The following is a 20421-nucleotide window of genomic DNA, read 5'->3' on the forward strand; positions in this document are numbered from 1 at the left end:
AACTATCCCTATTTTGTAAACGCTATAACTTTTGCGCAAAGCAATCAATAATCGCTTATTGCGATTTTTTTTACCAAAAATATGTAGAAGAATACGTATCGGCCTAAACTGAGGGAAACAAATGTTTTTTTATATATTTTTGGGGGATATTTATTATAACAAAAAGTAAAAAATAATGCGTTTTTTTCAAAATTGTCGCTCTATTTTTGTTTATAGCGCAAAAAATAAAAACCGCAGAGGTGATCAAATACCACCAAAAGAAAGCTCTATTTGTGGGAAAAAAGGGACGTCAATTTTGTTTGGGAGCCACGTCGCACGACCGCACAATTGTCAGTTAAAGCGACGCAGTGCCGAATCGCAAAAAGTGGTCAGGTCTTTGACCAGCAAAATGGTCCGGTCTGTAAGTGGTTAATAAACTGACATCTCTGTGTTTCTCTGAATTTCTGGTGCTGTAATCTCGTAAAGTCTCACGAGATTCCAGTATGAAAGGCCGTTCTCCAGTGTTGGAAGCATTTGTAGATCGCTTCACTACTCCAAAGGTGAAGTGATCTACTCTGCTTCATAAACAGGCACACAGAGGAGAAAGATCTCCTCTGAGAATGCCGGAGAATGAAGCAGAGAATAGACTTCACTGCTCCATAAACGCACACCTCAGTGCAGGTATTCCAATACAGGAGGGAGTTTATTTACTAAAACTGGAGAGTGCAAAATCGCATGCAGCTGTGCATGGTAGCCAGTCAGCTTCTAACTTCAGCTTGCTCAATTAAACCTTGACAAAACAATCTGGAAGCCAATTGTTTTCTATGCAGAGGTGCATCAGATATTGCACACTTCAGTTTTAGTAAATCAACCCCAGGGCATGTTACTGGCCAGATCAACAGGTGAAAACAGAGGGGAAAATGCCAAAAAAAAAAACAAATTCAGCCACCACATATAATGACTTGTAAGCTGCAATTAATTCCATTTTTGCTTTTGGGTTTAGTACTGCTTTAAATCAGGATAAGTTATAGGTCCCACAGGGTCATGGTCCATCTCTGTGCCACTGGTATGCCACTGGTATAATAAAATACATACTGTAGAAATATAAATCTGGAGTCAATGTTAAAGTAAAAGAGCTAATAACTTGCTTTAAGCAATAGGGAAGAACCCTATTTTGCCTTAAAATGGTTGTAAAGTATATTTAAAACAAAGCAGATCTGATTATTTTCTTCCTCCCATGCTGGCACTCCTAGCTCCTTCTCTTCTTGGTGTGGCACCATAGGAGGCCACTTTCTATTGTGGCACAGTTGTGGGCTCAATCCCGAACTGCGCTGCCTGCATCCATAGACATAGACAGCATAGCTCTGCCCTGCCCTTGCTTCCTCATCACAGGATTGGACTGACTGGCAAAGCCTGTGAGAGCAGGGAGAGCCTCTACAGTTGTGTACTGGATTGAGTGAGGGCTCAGGTAAGTATGGGGGTTAGAGGGCAATACTAATACCTAAACATTTTTACCTTAATTCAGACAATGCATTAAGGATAAAAATGTTTGGGCCTTAGAACCACTTTAAGTACAATGCAGGTTTCACGTTATGATGACAATGTTATACAACCAACTTAATATTAACACGTAATATCCAGTTGGAACAATTTCCTAGGATAGTCTCACACATTTAATCATTCAAAATTTGACAAGCAACATTGCTAGGCAGCTGTTTTTCCAATATTAATATGTAGATTCCCTATATAGTTTTATTACAGTTTTCTTTCCACATAGTTCATGTTCTATTCTATAACCATTAAAGATGCAGATCAGCATTCTCCCAATGATGAATATGGAAATGGATATGAAGAGTGTGTCAACAAGGCCTATGAACGTGAACAGGATGTACTGGAGTATCCTGCAGTTAACAGCAAGGAGGAGAATGATGAGGAGCATCCAGAACACCTTGTTTCTGATTGGACATCAGAAATAATTGATGAATATTGCTGCTCAGTGCAAGCTGACTATTCTTCAGGGTCTTTTATAAATGATGAACTTCCTAATGTATTGCAAGGTAAGGAGCAAAGTATTGTATCTAAAATTTTAGACGTTTAGACATTTTTCTACTAATGTGTACTGTAAAAAATACATAGAGACCCTCATGCTTTTTGCATCGGTGCTTGAAGCATCACTGATATTTTAAAACAAATGAAACACATTGCTAAACAGGTACTAGTATCCAGCAAACGCGGCTTTACAACACATTTTACCTTTATCTTAGTGCTGTGTAAGCCACTCTTGCCATAATTCACAAAATTCCTAACATTTCCTGTGCAAGGGTCTGCATCTTGGACTTTTCTTTTTTGACTCATCAATATTCAGTTTCAAATCCCTGGCAAGTCTGAATCTGTCTGCCAGCTGTGAGAAACATTTTAGCATTGATACTTTAATGCATAGGTCTTTCATTATGTGAGAAAAGGCAAGGAGTCTTCCGTGGGCACCTTTGTAAATAGCTCTCCAGTATTCCAAATGGGTAAGCTAAAAGATTCTGGGATTACTGAAAAAAGGAAGTAGTATGGACTGGTGCCCTATGCTTACTGTATGCTGAACACCTAAGCAGGTAGGCTGTGTACTCTAGGAGCAAGTCAAGGCTTTGTGTCAAATTTTATTGCAGTGTATATTTATGTACATTTTTAATAGCTGAATACATGTTGTCTTATTTCCATTTCAATAAGAAGTGCCAGCAAAGCAGAAATTATAGTACCAGCAAAACAGAAATTATGGTGAGTGGTCTTCTTCATACTGAGCACTGGTGGTGGAAGAACTAGAAGTTTTATCTCAGAACATTTCAATATGGTGTTGGGATTTATCACTTATGGACTTTTTGCTGGCTAATATGACAATTTATTTCATTAGTGTGCACATTTAGGTTTGATGCATTGTATATTCATTCTTTGTGCAAAGTTCTTTTATGAACGTGTATAGCGCCAAATCCTTTATTTCAATATTTTACACAGTTTAGTGATTTGTTCACTTTTTAAAGGGGCAGCTGTTTGTTATATGTTCTCATCCCCACAGGGCACCATTATTGGTACGTATTTTTCAAAGCAGAAATTAGATGGAAAGAAGCAAAAAGACAGTTATAAAGCAGAATTCATTAATATATCTAGGATTCTTTAACCATTTGCTGACCGTACTATAGCCAAAACAGCGCAGTCGTCCAGTTCTGGGAGGGCGTCTATTTATGTCAGCCCAGAACCCCGCCCCCCCCGCACTCCCTTCGGACACAGCTGATCACAAATCGAGGTAAAGGGCCAATCACTGTGGCTCCTTACCACGTGATCAGCTGTGTACAATCACAGCTCATCACATGGAAACAAATGGCAGTTATCAACATTTCCTTTCCTCAGTGATGTCACTCTCTGAGGAAAGGAAAGCTGTTAACCAGCTATCCTGTGTCAGGGGACATTTACACTGATAATCAGGGCACTGATCATCAGTGCCCTAATTATCAATGCAGTCCCATCAGTACCAATAAGTCTCCATTAGTGCAGCATATCTGCGCCAATAAGTGCCGCCTTATCAGTGTTGCCTTATCAGTGCTGCCTCATTAGTGCTCACCAGTGCAGCCTCATCAGTGACCATCAGCGCAGCCTCATCAGAGCCCTTCAGTGTACATCAGTGCAGCCTATCAGTGCCCATCAGTGTGCATGAGGTTTTTTTTTTCCTGTCTTTTTTAGTTTGTTTACCAAAAAATATAAAACCCAGTGGTGATTAAATACCACCAAAAGAAAGCTCTATTTGTGTGAAAAAAATATAAAAAAAATTCATATGGGTGCAGTGGTGCAAGACAGAATTGTCATTCAAAGTGTGATAACACTGAAAGCTGAAAATTGGCTTGGTCTGGAAGGGGGTGAAAGTCCCCAGTAGGCAAGTGGTTAAACTAAGGAATTGTCCATTAAATCCACACACTTAACTGTTTCCCAAAAGTTACATTCAAGGCATGAGTATATGGCCACCAATACATCCAGAACCACTGGACTATAGTAAAGTATAACCAAATACATCACACTTAATCGAGATCCTAATTACAAAGGCAGCTGTACACTCATTAAGTCTTTTGTAGCTATACCCAAAGATTAAATAACCAACTTGCATACATGTTCAGGCTTACTAACTGATTTTACTGGCATAAGGTACCGATAGACAGCCACATTTCTACTCAAGAAAAATGGACAGAAAGAGATCTGCAATTCCATTTCATGAACTGCTGTAATACTGCTGTAATACCACTTTTAGCAATGTAACATTTTTACTTGAGGAAGGTGTATTATCACTGATCTGAAGAAAATGTATTTGTCCAAGTGTGAACACTTTTGAAGCTCAGATTTGCATATGTTTTGAAAAGACTTCCTTATGCTGCTATATTATCGCAACTGATGCTCACATCTAACTCGTTCTTTGAGAAAACCAGCTTAGCTATGGCTAACTATAGACTTACAATGTAACCACTCAGAACAAGCATGATGAGAGAAATGATGTGGTCTAAATTATAGTTTTTGCACCTATGCTATATAAGGATAACAATTTTAAATGTTAAAATTCAAAAATTTCAAATGTTACCTTTCACGTTTGATTGTTTAAATTCTATCATACTGCAGAAACTGAACTATTGACAGTAACAAAAATTGATGTAATAACATCTATGAAAAGATGACAGCGTCATGTCAAGAAGTAATAGTCTTTTATCTTTCATGTCTTAAATTCCCAGAAGAATGAGGCACAGTATTTTTGTTAAATAGCTAAATTCATAGTTGAAATACATATACATAAGTTGTTTTGCTTACCACACATTGTAGTGGTTTCAGTTCTTCCTTTTTTTCCACTGCAATTAAGAAACACAGTTTAGTTACCAAGCTGCCGCTAGCCTGTAACTGGACACAGTAGGTGAAACAACACATTGATGTGGTCAGCTATTGTTTAAAGAGTACTACAGCGTCTACCAGCGCAAGTTCTGTGTTTGACAGGTGTTTGGATGCACACCCCCGAACGCACACTGTCTGTGTTCGAGGCCGTGCATAAGCAAGGCTGTTAAACTGGGAGCAGTAGCTGTGTTGTCTGTGCAGTCGCCACATCCCATTTGATATAAATGGGAAATTCTGCAGGAGGATGCACAGAAAACCTTTGCAACCTTGTGTGGCCCTCACATGGGTCAACAATGTAGTACACTCATGTGAACAAAGCCTTAATACCGTACTCTGAATGTCTCAGATTTCTGACATTCCTTCGCCCAGTTTGAGTGCTGTTGTGATTGGCAGAACTTAATAGTAGATAAAGAACAGATTTGTATATTCATGGTACTTATTTAAAATTAATTGATTTTTTTTAACATTTAACTAGGTTAAATTGTGCATTTTATCTGCCTGGAGTTTAACTTTAACACTGAAAGTAAAAAATGTTGATGTAAATACATAGCAGCATTTGGTATTTTGGCAACTGAACATAAGGGTGCCTTTGCATTAGAAGATATAGTTGAAGTATACAAACAATTGAACACTGTTAGTGAGTATGGCACACTAGCAATTGCATTGGGTGAGTTGCTCTTGGTTTCTACGAATAGATACATATACAATATTGAGGAGAAAATACCATTCACGAAGCAAGGTGTAAACGTTTCACATCACATGTTTCATGTGAAGGATTTAGTCTTAATACACATAGGCATGAATCTCTTCTAGGTTGACACATCCACTCAGCTTTGAAGACCACGAATCGTGCAACAGAACCTCTGTTGACTTCATCAGAGATCAATGGTTGTTATAGTATTGTCAGAGCTACAAAGCATTTCAGAGAGTGTAGGTTAAAAACTACAAAGATCCTGCGTTTATGCTTCTATTATGGTGTCCCTACACCCTGGAGGCTGCTAGCACTGTGGCCCATATACCCCTGATCTAAGTGGATAACACTGATGGAACATTGCATGATATGTGTTTTATGATTGTCTAGTGGATAGATTACATAAGTGAATGCTGGTTAATGAGATTTGGACATCCCTGGATCTTCTTTCTGGGGAACTGGTGCCGAATTGTCTGGGTGGGCACTGACCTGAGTCATCTAGGCTTGTCTAGGTAACTAGTTCTTAATTAGCTTGCTGTTAATTAGATAACTGTTAGCTGTTGGCTGTTCCTTAGGTGTGCTGGTATTATTACTGTTTACAGTTTGCATTGTTTAGGATAATGTGATCAAACTCTTACCTGATTTTGTGTGGTGTATATATACTGTGTGAGTTTACATAAAAGTCAATTCCAGCTTTCATCTAAGCTAGTGTCATCTAGTTCTTGGGTGCAATGCTCAGCTAAAATACCTGGTTTCTGGTTCCAGAGTGGAGGAATCTGTATCTTGGCAGAGGCACCCATGGTGGGTGCCAGGTGGTTGGTCACAGTGAACATAACCCACTCAAAGATACAAACCTGTATCCGTCAAAGTCGTAAAGGGGTCCCCATTACAACAGCCTTCATCTTAAGAAGTTAATGTGGACCTTCAGTACCACTGATAGCTTTTAAAACAAGATATACAGTATACAAGTGTCAAGCTGCTTGGCTTTTATCCCTGTGCACATCAAGTTTTAGGATGTATGCTGACAAACTTTTCAGTTTACTGTTAAAGCGGGAGTCCACCGGGACTCCGCGTTTTTTTTTTTTTAAAAGCCAGCAGCTACAAATACTGCAGCTGCTGACTTTTAAAATAGTGACACTTACCTGTCCAGTGCGCCAGCGATGTCGGCACCCGAAGCCGATCTCTAGATCGACACTCGAGTGCTGCCGCCGCCATCTTGGGTATGGGAATCAGGAAATGGAGCCTTTCGGCTTCATTTCCCGGTTCCCTACTGCGCATGCGCGAGCCGCGCTGCGCAATGAGGACAGTCCCCGCTGCCTCTGGGATCTGTGTGTTTCCCAGCAGGCAGCAGGGCACTTGCGGAAGGGGGCGGGCACTTGCGGAAAGGGGCGTAATGTACGCCCCTTTCCGCAGAGAGCTAGCCCGGAAGTGGGTGCAGTTACCTGGATTATCCATGTAACTGCACCCCCTCCCCCCTGAAAGGTGCCAATTGTGGCGCCGGAGGGGGGGAGGAATCCATTTTAGGGTGGACCTCCGCTTTAATTACTATCATCATCTTCATCATCATCATCATGATTCGGATTATACAAGGTAATAAAAAGACTATGCTTAAATGAACACAGTACATTGTATCATAAAATACCCCTAAAGCCTCATACACACGGTCGGACTTTGTACAAACTTTTCAGTGGACTTTTGTACAAAGGGCGTGGTCCACAAGTTTGTATTGCATACACACGGTCTGACTTTTTGACAACAAACACGAACGTAGTGACATCACAACGTACTGACGCCACTTCAAAAGAGGACGTTCAATGACTCCAGCGCCACCTTTGGTCAACTTCTGTATTGTAGTCTGATCTTTTGCATTGGTTCTGAGCATGCGTGTTTGTACCTTGTACAAAAGTCCGATGCTTTTGCGTACACACGGTCGGACTTTGCTCCATCGGACTTTTGTTGCCAGAAAGTTTGTCAGTTCGCACAGCCAACAAAAGTCCGATGAAAACAGAAAAAGTTTGTCCGATGGAGCGTACACACAGTCGGATGTTGCTCCAAAACAGCTAATTTTCATGTTTGTTGTCAAAAAGTCCGACCGTGTGTACGGGCCTTTAGGAAGTTACTGAAAATGATTTCATCACAAGATATCAGCCAAAAGAAGACAAGCAGTTATGAGCTTTGATAACTTCTTTCTAACAGCCATTTTCTTGCATTTTAGACCTATTTTTAAAGCGTTAGTAAGCAAGCTAGAATTTCTATTATCTACAGCATAACTGTCAATCTACATTTGAGGAAGCATTTTTTATAGAGCGAGAGGACATCTAATCTACAATATTTATCATGCTGGATGCTATCAGTTGTGTACATTCTTCCCTGTGGCTGACTTGAGCATGCTAATCTCACTGAAACACTGACAGGACTAAAGTAAAAACTAAGAAGACTTGACAACTGAATCCAGGACTTCACTAGTTGTTTGTAAAGATATTTTTACCAGATCATTTTATTCTGAAGCTCAGATGACTTTTAATGATTAAAAAAGCCAATACATCACTTCTGTTACATTCATGTGTGACACTATTTTAAAACCAGAAAGATCCATTGACTTCCATCGTTACTTCTGATTTGTTTTCGACAAAAGCTTACAACTTAATTAACTAAGTTGAAAATCCAATTAGTTTCAATGTTTTCTGTAGACAAGATAATACAGCATCAATATGGTTCATCATAGCTTTAGTGTTACAAGTCATCTCAGAGCTGTCGGCAATCATTCCTTCTAATTTACCACCTGCAAAATTTTGAGATGAGTTATCTACAGCTCAAGCAGATCCAGCATACATTTATTCAAAGAACTGTTAGTAATGCTTATTTATTTTTACTATGTGATAGTTAATAGTTTGCTCTTTGTAGAATGAACTTAGAAAATCTAGGTGACAAAATATATTTAAAAGATCAATTCTGTATTAAGCAGTATTATCACATCTAGAAATTATTACACAAACATAGCACTGGAGGCAGAGGAAAATTGCACATTTTTCTTTTAAAAATTTTAGTAAATGTTGTTTATCCAGCAGATCTGACTCTGTGCAGCCAGCTTTAAAAATATTAAACATGCTTCATAAATTATAGAAGCAATATGAAAGATCTAAAATTCTATTTTGCATTTCCTGTGCAGTACTTGGACAAAGGGGTTAATTTACTAAAACTAGAGAGTGCAACATCTGGTGCAGCTCTGCATAGATACCAATTATCTTCCAGGTTTTTTTGTCAAAGCTTAATTGAGCAAGCTGAAGTTAAAAGCTGATTGGTAGGGATGAGCTTCGTGTTCGAGTCGAACATACGTTCGACTCGAACATCGGCTGTTTGCCCGTTCGGCGAATTCCGAACGTTATGGGCCGTTCGCGCCAAATTCGTGTGGCGCTCACGGCCCACAATGCACTGCGTCATCCCAGTGCATTGCTGGCTCATGATTGGCCAAGCATGCACTGTGACCCCGCATGCTTGGCCAATCACAGCGCCAGCAGCGAGGAGAGCCATGATTGGCCACAGGCAGGATGCCTGTGGCCAATCATAGCTCAGGCTGTGTAGTACACGCCCCACACTATATAAGGCCGCCAGCGCGGCGGCCTAGTGTAGTGTGTTGGCGTCTGAAACAGTTAGTGGGTGTTCTGTGTACCTTCAACACAGTACACACCGATCGTTATCGGACGATTTTCGATCTTGCTCTTCTGTAGTGGTTGTTGTCTGCTTGCCCTGACCGCAGTATACACCGCTATATTCACCTCACCTATATAGCTAGTGATCTATATTTTATAATAGAGCTTGCAGTCAGTAGTGTTAGGAGCTTGTCCGTGCTGTCTGCGTGCTCTGTACCCAGTACACACCGCTATATCCACCTACATTGCTCTTCTCTATTTGAGCCCACTTGCCATCTGCAGGAGTTATTGGAAGTTGTGTGTGCCTCCAGCACAGCACAGTATACATCTGTATATACCCCTTTATCTCTGGTGTTCTATAAAAAAGGCATCTGCAGGAGTTAGTGGGTTTTTTGTGCCTCCAGCACAATATACACCTGTATCTACCCTTTATTGCTGTTCTCTAATAGAGGCATCTGCAGGGCTTAGTGGGTGCTGTGTGACTCAATTACAGTATACCCCTTTATCTCTGGTGTTCTATAATAAAGGCATCTGCAGGAGTTAGTGGGTGTTGTGTGACTCCAGCACAATATACACCTGTATCTACCGTTTATTGCTGTTCTCTAATAGAGCCATCTGCAGGGCTTAGTGGGTGTTGTGTGACTCCATTACACTGCTGTTTTACCCAACTCCCTTCAGGCCATTACCATGTCTGGAAGGCCAGCAAGGAGAGACAGACAGGCGCGAGCCGATAAAAGAGGGCAAGCAGGCTCTGTGTCTAGAGACAACAGTGCTGGTCGTGGATGCGGTGCATTGTCATCAGCACGTGGCCATGGGACACGCTTGTCCTTCTTTTCGGCAGCTGGACATGTTGAACCGCAACATGCCAAGGACTTGGTAGAGTGGATGACCAAGCCCTCTTCATCCTCCTCATCCTCTCTCACCCAGTCTCAGGGTACTAGCAAAGCAGCTGCCAACGCATCGTCTTTTCTCCTCTCAATGTCATCATCAGTGACTCCTTCCCTAGACCCACCACGTCCTCCTGAGGAGTCTCCTGAACTCTTTGAGCACAGTGTTGGGTACATGCTCCAGGAGGATGCCCAGTGTTTTGTAGGCTCTGATGATGACACTCAGCTAGAGGAAGGCAGTAGCGTGAGCTCAGAGAGAGGGGATGCTCAAGAAGGACAGCAAACTGACAGTCATTTTCCACAAGCTGCAGCATACTGCCAGGTTTGCTACAGCGATGAAGAGGGAGGGGATGATGAGGGCACTGACTCCACGTGGGTGCCTGGTAGGAGAGAGGAGGAGGAGGAGGAGGAGGCACATGTCCAACGAGGCAGGATGCCCTCCGGGGGCCATCTTAGGGGCAGCACACCGACTGAATCACACCGCAGAGCTCTGCCTGTGCAGGGCGCTGCCTCTGCGCGTTATTCTAAAAGTTCTTTGGAGTGGGCCTTTTTTGAGACGAGTGCATCAGATCGCACCGCTGCTATTTGCAACATATGTCTCAAGCGTATCTCGCGTGGCCAAAACATCAGCCGCTTGGGCACCACATGCTTGACCAGACATATGTTGACCTGCCATGCAGCTCGTTGGCAAGCGTACCTCAAAGACCCACACCAAAGAACAAAGCGGACCTCATCAGCTGGCATCTCCAACCCCACTAGACCTTCAGTCCTCTCTGAAACCTGCTCTGAGAGGAATGAAGGTGTAGAATTAGGTGTGTCACAGCCAAGTGCTTCCGGGCACTCTGCTAGCAGTACACCCACGTCCGATTATAGCAGGCAAATGTCCCTGCCCCAGCTGCTGGACCGGCGAAAGAAGTTCACTCCCAGCCATCCACATGCCCAGCGGTTGAATGCTAGCTTGGCTAAATTGCTAGCACTTCAACTGCTGCCTTTTCAGTTGGTAGACTCGGCCCCCTTCCGTGAGTTTGTACAATGTGCGGTTCCTCAGTGGCAGGTCCCCAAACGCCACTTTTTCTCACGGAAGGCGATTCCGGCTCTCTACCGGCATGTGGAAGGCAATGTCCTTGCCTCGCTGGACAGGGCGGTCAGCGGTAAGGTGCATATTACCGCTGACTCATGGTCCAGCAGGCATGGACAGGGACGTTACCTGTCTTTCACGGCCCATTGGGTCACTCTTCTGGCAGCTGGGAAGGATGCAGGACAAGGTGCAGTAGTGTTGGAGGTTGTTCCGCCACCACGCCTCCAAAATGCTACTATTGGTTGTGACACACCTCTCTCCTCCACCCCCTCCTCTTCTTCTTCATCCATGGCCTCTTCCAGTGCTCTGTCCTCAGAACCAGCGGTGCTCCGTAGGCGTTCCAGGGGCTACGCAAGTACGCAGGCAAAACGATGCCATGCCGTGCTTGCGCTGGTTTGTTTGGGGGACAGGAGCCACACTGGGGTGGATGTTTTGTCAGCTCTGCAGGGGCAGGCCGTGAGGTGGTTGACGCCACGCCGGCTTAAGCCAGGAGTGGTGGTTTGTGACAATGGCACCAACCTCCTCTCCGCCCTCCGACAAGGACAACTGACCCATGTGCCCTGTGTAGCTCACGTCCTTAACCTGGTGGTGCAGCGGTTCTTGGGCAGGTACCCCGGCTTACAGGATGTCCTGAAGCAGGCCAGGAAAGTCTGTGTGCATTTCCGCCGATCATTTAATGCCTGTGCTCGGCTGGCTGAGCTCCAAAGGGAGTTGAACCTGCCCAAGAACCGCCTTATATGTGACATGCCCACCAGGTGGAACTCAACGTTGGCCATGCTACAGCGGCTGCACACGCAGCAGAGGGCCATCAATGAGTACCTGTGCGACTACGGCACCAGGACAGGGTCAGGGGAGCTCGGTTTTTTCTCACCACGCCAGTGGGGCATGATCAGGGATGCATGAACTGTCCTGTCACCGTTTGAGGAGGCCACAAGGATGGTGAGCAGTGACAGTGCATGCATCAGTGACACTGTACCTCTTGTCCACCTCTTGGAGCATACGCTGCGTGGAATAATGGACAGGGCACTTGAGGCAGAACAGAGGCAGGAAGAGGAGGACTTCCTTGCCTCTCAAGGCCCCCTTTATCCAGACAGTGTTCCTGCTGTGCCACCCATCACACAGGAAGAGGATGAGGAGGAGGAAGAGGAGGAGGAGGATGATTGTGTCAGCATGGAGGTGGAGGCTGGCACTCAGCATCAGCAGCAGCAGTCTTGTAGGGATGATTTACAGTCCCAAGAAACACGTGGACTTGTACGTGGCTGGGAGGAGGTAGCTGCGGATCATGTTGCCCTTAGTGACCCAGAGGACTCCGGACCGAATGCCTCAGCTAACCTACGCTGCATGGCCTCCCTGATCCTGCAAAGCCTGCGGAAGGATCCTTGTATTCTTCGGATCAAGGAGAGGGACCATTACTGGCTGGCCACTCTCCTTAATCCACGGTACAAGGGTAAGGTTGCCGACCTTATCTTGCCATCGCAGAGGGAGCAGAGGATGAGACATCTCTGGGAGGCCTTGCAGAAAGGTCTGTGCAACGCGTTCCCAGAGACTGGGAGGTTACAAACTCCTGGTCCTGGACAACGTGTTGCTGAGGCATCGGTCAGAAGGAGCGGTGGAGAAGGTGGCCGTCTGACTGATGCTTTCAGACAATTTTTTAGTCCGCAGCCCCAAGGTATGATCGGTTCCAGCAACCATCGCCAGCGTCTGATTTACATGGTGCAGGAATACCTAGGGGCAAGGTCAGACTTGGACACCTTTCCCACCGAAAATCCTCTGGCTTACTGGGTCTTGAGGATGGATCACTGGCCAGAGCTTGCACAGTATGCAATTGAGCTACTGGCCTGTCCTGCATCCAGCGTTCTTTCGGAACGCACCTTCAGTGCTGCTGGTGGCTTTGTTACCGATCACAGGGTGCGCCTGTCCACCGAATCAGTTGATCGACTGACCTTCATCAAGATGAATCAGTCTTGGATCACCCACAGCTACCAAGCACCTGAAGCTGATGTAACCGAATATTTTTTTTTGAAATATCACATCCCTTCAAGACTGCCTATGCTGATGCTGAGTGACTGTCCTGTTATGTTGATTGTCTATCCTCTTCCTCCTCCGCTGATATGTTGGAAGAACATTTCTGGTTCTGGGTGATGCCATCAGCCCAATTTTTCTGCCCCTGTTTAACAGGGGCGTTTAAGTACAATTTTTGATGCAATGCTTTGCAGCAGGGCTAATTCCTGCAATAAAACTAGAGTATATGGCAGAGGTTGCAGTGTGGTGGCACCAGCACCAGTGCCTAAGGCCCAATTTTTCTGCCCCTGTTTAACAGGGGCGTTTAAGTACAATTTTTGATGCAATGCTTTGCAGCAGGGCTAATTCCTGCAATAAAACTAGAGTATATGGGAGAGGTTGCAGTGTGGTGGCACCAGCACCAGTGCCTAAGGCCCAATTTTTCTGCCCCTGTTTAACAGGGGCGTTTAAGTACAATTTTTGATGCAATGCTTTGCAGCAGGGCTAATTCCTGCAATAAAACTAGAGTATATGGGAGAGGTTGCAGTGTGGTGGCACCAGCACCTGTTTCCCTAAGGCCCAATTTTTCTGCCCCTGTTTAACAGGAGCGTTTAAGTACAATTTTTGATGCAATGCTTTGCAGCAGGGCTAATTCCTGCAATAAAACTAGAGTATATGGGAGAGGTTGCAGTGTGGTGGCAGCAGCACCAGTGCCTAAAGCCCACTTTTTCTGCCCCTGTTTAACAGGGGCGTTTAATTACAATTTTTGATGCAATGCTTTGCAGCAGGGCTAATTCCTGCAATAAAACAAGAGTATATGGGAGAGGTTGCAGTGTCGTGGCACCAGCACCAGTGCCTAAGGCCCAATTTTTCTGCCCCTGTTTAACAGGGACATGTAATTACAATTCTTGATATAATATTTCACAGGAGGGCCCGTTCCTGTGCCCACCCAGAGTAACTGTGAGGACTTATAGTGTTGTGGCACCAGCACCACAACCACCAAAGGTCAATTTTTCTACCACTGTTCAACAATGGCATGTAATTACAATTCTTGATATAATCGTTCACAGCAGGGAGCTCCAGCGCCCAGCAAGAGTCACTTTGAGGGCTTACAATGTTGTGGCAAAACCAACACCTTGTTCCGCCATTTCTGCAGAGCATATAGTGCAGGCCCCTACTTTCAAACATCCAACTTACAAACATCTCCTACTTGCAAATGGAAGGAGACAACAGCAAGTGAGATGAAAAAAGATGGACGACAAAACAAATTATACAGGGGTGATAACCCTTCCCTATGTTTTCCAAAAAGCTTAAAAATAGTTTTTTTGACTGGAGCTACACTTTAAAAATGTACCAGTTGAAAATTACAAACAGATTCAACTTAACACAACAAACCTACACAGTCCCTGTCTTGTTTGCACCGCCTGTATACTGGTGTTCTGAGTATATAGGGCCTGGGGGCCACACGCATTTCCTTTTTTTAATATGGGAACAGGGTTCCCCTTGATATGCGTACAAGACCCAAAGGGGCTGGTAATGGGCAGGGAGGGCTACCCATGCCATTTTTCTCAATGGTTTTCAACTATATTGCAGGAACCAGATATAACATTAAAACCGCAAGCAGTTTTCAATGATGCTATTTCTGTTTAATGTCATTTTGTGCAAGGACTGTTCTAAACACGGGAAACACGTGGCACTTCACAGGCATACTACAGACACCCCCCAGGCACCATATTTAAAGGAATATTTCACTTTTTTTTTCACTTTAATCATCATTAAAATCAGTGCTCCCGCCAAAACGGCCATTTTTAAAAACATTTTAGGCATTGACCCATGTCCCCTGGGGCAGGAGCCAGGTCCCCAAACCCTTTTTAGGACAGTATCTTGCATATTAGCCGTTAAAATTAGCACTTTTAATTTCGAACGTTCGAGTCCCATAGACTTCAATGGGGTTCTAAAGTTCGTTCGAATTTGGGGTCCGTTCGAAAGTTCTGGTGCAAACCGAACCGGGGGGTGTTCGGCTCATCCCTACTGATTGGCTATCATGCACAGCTGCAGCTTTGGGCAAAGCCTACTACTGACATCATCGCGTTCCGGAAGTTGATGTTTTATGCTGGCTCGGTAACAATTTTTACATACATTTTTTTAATTACATGTGAGTAATTCCTTATTTTGATAAATATTTTAGAGGTTTTTTACAATATGGAGAGGCGTTTTTTTCTTTGCTTAGCATGAGTACATTGTTGGAAGTCCAGACATTGCTGTTTGCTGTATGGCTTTCTTGGTGTCTAAAGAAGATGTATGGAAGGTGCTACTGATATATATGGAAAACGACTGAAGCGCTACATGACCACTCTTATCATGGGGGTCATAGAAAGTTGGTAAACGTGCATTCTACTATCACTCTGGGTGAAGGTGTTTGTTGGTGGCATCACTGACTCAATCCTGTTTAAAGAGGAGCAAACTTATCTGCTCTGCACTTTTGATGGGACTTTTCTTCTTTTCACTTTTCTATTTGGTTTGTAACCTCAGGTTCATATATTGTGGCTCTATTTTTTTATTTATTATGTATTGCACTTGGTTATTTAATAAGGGCAACAACATTTTTTTTAAGAATGTATATCTTATTTTTGTGTCTGCTGCTGTATTTCTAGATTTTTTGCACAAATAGCATGTTTTTTATAATTTTACAGCTGCAGATTGTAACTTGACCTAGACAGACCAACTTTCCACTAGTATGAGACAAATCATCTATGAATAACATGACAGTTAGAAAAGGCACACTGCAGCTTCCTTTTTTCCTAGGCAAACTTTGTAATCCATTTCAAAGTGTTGTGTGGCTGTGAGATGGACATTGTAATAGTAGAGGTTAAAGGTACCGCTGGGTAGCAATGCCTGTTCCTAAACCCCTATCATCAATGTAATTCTGTATTCAGAGGCAGGAGTGGGCTGGATATCTATCTTATGATGTCAATTTCCTGGAGACTAAAAGAGCAGAAGGCGCCTAGGCACTGTCACAAGTGAGGAAATGCTCAGCTGCCTCCCATCAAGAATAATATATTATAAGTTATAATTTAGTCCTAATTGCTGTAATTTCTTTTAGACAGCCATATTTTAGATCCAAAGTTTAGCTTCACTTTAAGATGATGCCATAAGGAGGTTAAAATTCCAATTGTAGTTCCATGTGAAGAAAACAGCTTTTAAATTGAAGTATAAGTAACGACAATTTTTTTTTTTTATTATTGGATAGAGTGCAGAGGGAATAGAACACCTTTTAATTTTATTGCCGTCTGTGCCCCGTTAGGGAGATTCACCCTCTCTATTTGTCCTGTTTACCATTATCATTGAAAGTGAAAGTAAAAGAAAAGCCCACATTTTAGGTTGCCCTCGAAGAGTAATAGAGGGGGAATCTTCCAATGGGGACACTAGTTCTGGTGACCCGGGGGTCCCCAAGGAATTCCCTTAATTTTCAGGGATTTCCTCTCACTTCCAGTTTTGTTATGGGACAGGGAGTGAGGGGAAATCTCCGCAATGGGACAAAGATGGCAAAAAAAAAAATCTGATAGGGGTTATAACCCTCCCTTACTCTATCTAGAATGTCAAAAAAAGTTTTGCCCATAGTTCTATTTTAACTGTCTGATGGGTCATTTGCTGAAACTCTACCTTGTAGCAGAGCTTCCAACGCTGGTTGCATTCTACTTTTCTGGCATCTTAGATAACGGGTTACATCACTAGTCGCTGTCGTCTGTGCTGCTGATCTCTAATCACTATGGGACACAATCATGATGATTCAGTGGTAGAACCACAGCGGCCAGCAGCCAACGCTCTTTCCCACAAAGCCAGAAGTGTGGGATAGGAGCCACCCTGGAAGCTCTGCTGCTGAGTGAAGTGTCAGGAAATAGGACACTGGACAGGTAAATATATAGTTGCTTTTATCACACTGTACCTGTAATTTTTTAACCCCCTGATAGCTTTACGTTTTAAAAATGTTGTAATTTACCAACTATTTATTGCAGGTGGATCTTATTGGCACATGCATTTATATATTATAGTGAATTATTAACCACCTGTGAATCTTTGGTGCATATCACATTCACTGCTTTTTAAATATGACCCTATGTGATGTTATTGCAGCTAATTCAAAATACATTGATCTTAATCGCACAATACAGGACACAGAACTAGTATTCACGGATCGAGGGTTACAGTATATGCTGCTACCTTGAGGTGATTAGATACTGGAATTTTTTTGCTAGGACTGCCCTTGAGCATACCAATATAACCCCACCCATTCCATGAGGCTCTAGTTTTTTGCTAATAGATCTGTTCCCCTCTAGATAAGTACAGTATATCTTGTTTTTTTTTTATAAATCCTTGAATTTTTCATCTGAAAAATCTTCTCTCAACATCTGACTGCTTATTGTCTTGTACTATCCAGCAATTTCCGGATCAGTTACCCTTAGTGTGTACCTCAGGGAAAATACCCAAAACCTACTGTGTGGGGCAGGCCTGTAATTTTTGATTCACGCATTAGGTGCTCACTTTGGCATTAAGTGCAATTTGTGATGTTAGCTGTAGGGTGCTATGCAGGTCCAGGGCTGCGGTAAATTTTTATGGTTCTCAGACCCTGAAAACCTCTTTGAAGGTATGCCCACCATAACAGTCAAAGCCTGGACCTTATCAGGCCCAGTGTTGTGGATAAGGTAAGGTTTCCCTCAAGATCAGGGTTATGCAATTAGTGGACCTCCAGCTGTTGCAAAACTACAAGTCCCATCATGCCTCTGCATCTGGGTGTCATGCTTGTGGCTGTCAGAATCTTGCTATGCCTCATGGGAATTGTAATTCTGCAACAGCTGGTGGTCTGCTAATTGCACATCCCTGCTCTATATGGACGTCAGTTACTTGTCTTTAAACAACCATATCTGCAGGGCATTGCACATTGTGTTTTACTGGGCAGTGGTTTGGGGTGTTTTTCACATTATTGTGGTAACCCCTCCACTTTTGTCTCTCGCCCTTCTTAACAAGCTCTTTTAAAATAGTATTTTCTATCCTATCTTAACTTAATCTCACAAGTATGAAATAACTGCAATACACCTCCAAGATGACGTTTCCACCTGCTTGTTCCACTGAGATTCCAACGGTGGACCCCCTCATGGGCGCTGGGACAAAAGGGCCAAACAGCATGCTGAATATGCTTGTATGAAACGTCATCTTTGCATGCCATTTGATAGTGAACTCCTCTTTTAGGAATCCCTTGACAAATCCATCAAGAAGTAATTGGGGGTACGGTACTCTTACCCCAAAAGAAAAAATGTAAGTCTCCCATTCTTTCAGCTTCTACCTTTAAGCCCCATACACACTATCAGATTTTCTGCTGATTTTTGTCTTCGGATTTACCTAAACCATGTAGTGCAAGGGCCTGCCTGATTGCATACAAATTGAAACTCCTAAGGTCTGACCTCATATTATATGGTTTTGGTAAATCTGAAGGAAAAAAATCAGCAGAAAATCTGATGCGTGTATGGGGCTTAACTTAAAAAAATACATTTGCGTCCATCTGGATCCCAAATATCTAATACATCTGGGTCCAATCTGTCTTTTCAGAGTGTACTAAGGAGGATTTCTATCCCTGTCACTTCTTCACTTTTTACCTTTCAATCTACCAGCTTCAGAACAAAAAGGGCAGATTTGATGACTACTTTGCACCAACTTCAAGAACAAGGAGTGGTTGTATGAGTTCCTTCAGAAAAACAGTTATGAAGTTTCTATTCAAACCAATTTACAGTCTCAAAACTGAATGAGGACATTTGTCCAATTCTGAAATTGAAATCACTAAACAGATTTCTTTGTGTTCACAGATACACTTAGCCCTTGTACACACGGTTGGTGAATCCGTCGGAATGTGTCCTATCGGACCGTGTTGTCGGATAATCTGACTGTGTGTGGTATGCATCGGACTGATTTCGTTGGAATATCCGTCGGATCCAATTTTCCAACATGTTGGAAATATATCCCGACCAACTGGTTCGATCGGACATACTCCGATCATGTGTAGAGAATTTTGATCGGACCAAGTGCCACGCATGCTCAGATCAAATTCCTACATCAACGCTATTGGCTACTAGCCTGAACGTAGTTCCATCGTAACGAAATTACGTCATCACGTTCTGAATGATCAGATTTTTCGACAACTTAGTCCGACCGTGTGTATGCAACAGTTTTGGACAAGATCCGACGGACAAAATCCGACGGATTTGGTTGTCGAAATCTCCGACCATGTGTACAGGGGCTTAGGCTTCTGACTGGCAAGCCTTGGCCTCTTACAAACAGACCTGACTAACTGACCCTAGACCCTAGTTCCATCCTGTTTCTCAGTGACTGGCTTTAAGTTAACAGCATGGCTGTTGAAATCCAAGTCCCAAAGGATAGAATCTGATTTGATTATTGCCGTCTTACCCAGAACAAGGAAATCTAACTCCTGCTAGATTTGCCATTGCACATTGGAGGTTTTCTTTGCATGGTGTAAGAACAAAAGGCTAACCTCTAGGAAATACTATTTTTCCAGAGGGGTCTTAACCAGCATCTGACACTGTGTACCCTTTAGGGACAAGTGTCTGCTTTATCCACCCTCTTCTAGAAACCTCTAGCCTCTCAGTCCCTATCAAGACTTTTCTAGAGGGAGTGGCTCATATAATTCCCCCAGTTCAACCTACTGTGTCAACTTGGGATCTTAATCTGGTGCTTTCTGTCCTTCAGAGACATCCACTTTGAACTAATTAAAGACATTCCTTTGGAAGACCTCAGGCCGCGTACACACGCGGGGACTGTTCGCTCAACTTTGTTTGTCAAACAGTTTCAGCGGACAGTCCGCTCAAACTTAGCATGGACGGACTTGCCCACACACGATGAACGAACAGTCCGCTGAAACCGTGCGCGATGACGTGAACGGCACGTACGGCGGGACTAGAAAACAACGTCCTATACACTGCAATGCAACCTTCGGCGTGTAAATCCTTTCTGAGCATGCGCGGAACTTAGTTTGACGAACAAGCCTACACACGAGGGGACTGTTCGCTGAAACAAAGTTCCGAAAAACTTTGTTCAGCAGACTGTTCGCTGAAACTGTCCGCTGAAAGCCCACACACGAGCGGACTGTCCGCTGAAACACTATTCAGCGGACAAAGTTGAGCGAACAGTCCCCGCGTGTGTACGCGGCCTTACCTTTGA

At 43.4% G+C, this 20421-nt stretch overlaps 1 protein-coding gene across 1 annotated transcript in view; it reads left to right on the plus strand.

Annotated features, from left to right (window-relative positions):
- The window catches only part of BANK1 (B cell scaffold protein with ankyrin repeats 1), a 461974-nt gene that overhangs the window by 319295 nt on the left and 122258 nt on the right, over positions 1-20421 (plus strand). The window contains exon 9 of the mRNA XM_077476629.1: positions 1785-2036. Coding sequence (XP_077332755.1) covers positions 1785-2036 — 252 coding nt within the window. The remainder of the gene's footprint in view (positions 1-1784; positions 2037-20421) is intronic.

Source organism: Lithobates pipiens, unplaced genomic scaffold (assembly GCF_037356315.1).
Source record: "Lithobates pipiens isolate NorthernLeopardFrog02 unplaced genomic scaffold, aLitPip1_a1.2 Scaffold_13, whole genome shotgun sequence".
In the NCBI taxonomy this organism is placed as follows: domain Eukaryota; kingdom Metazoa; phylum Chordata; class Amphibia; order Anura; family Ranidae; genus Lithobates; species Lithobates pipiens.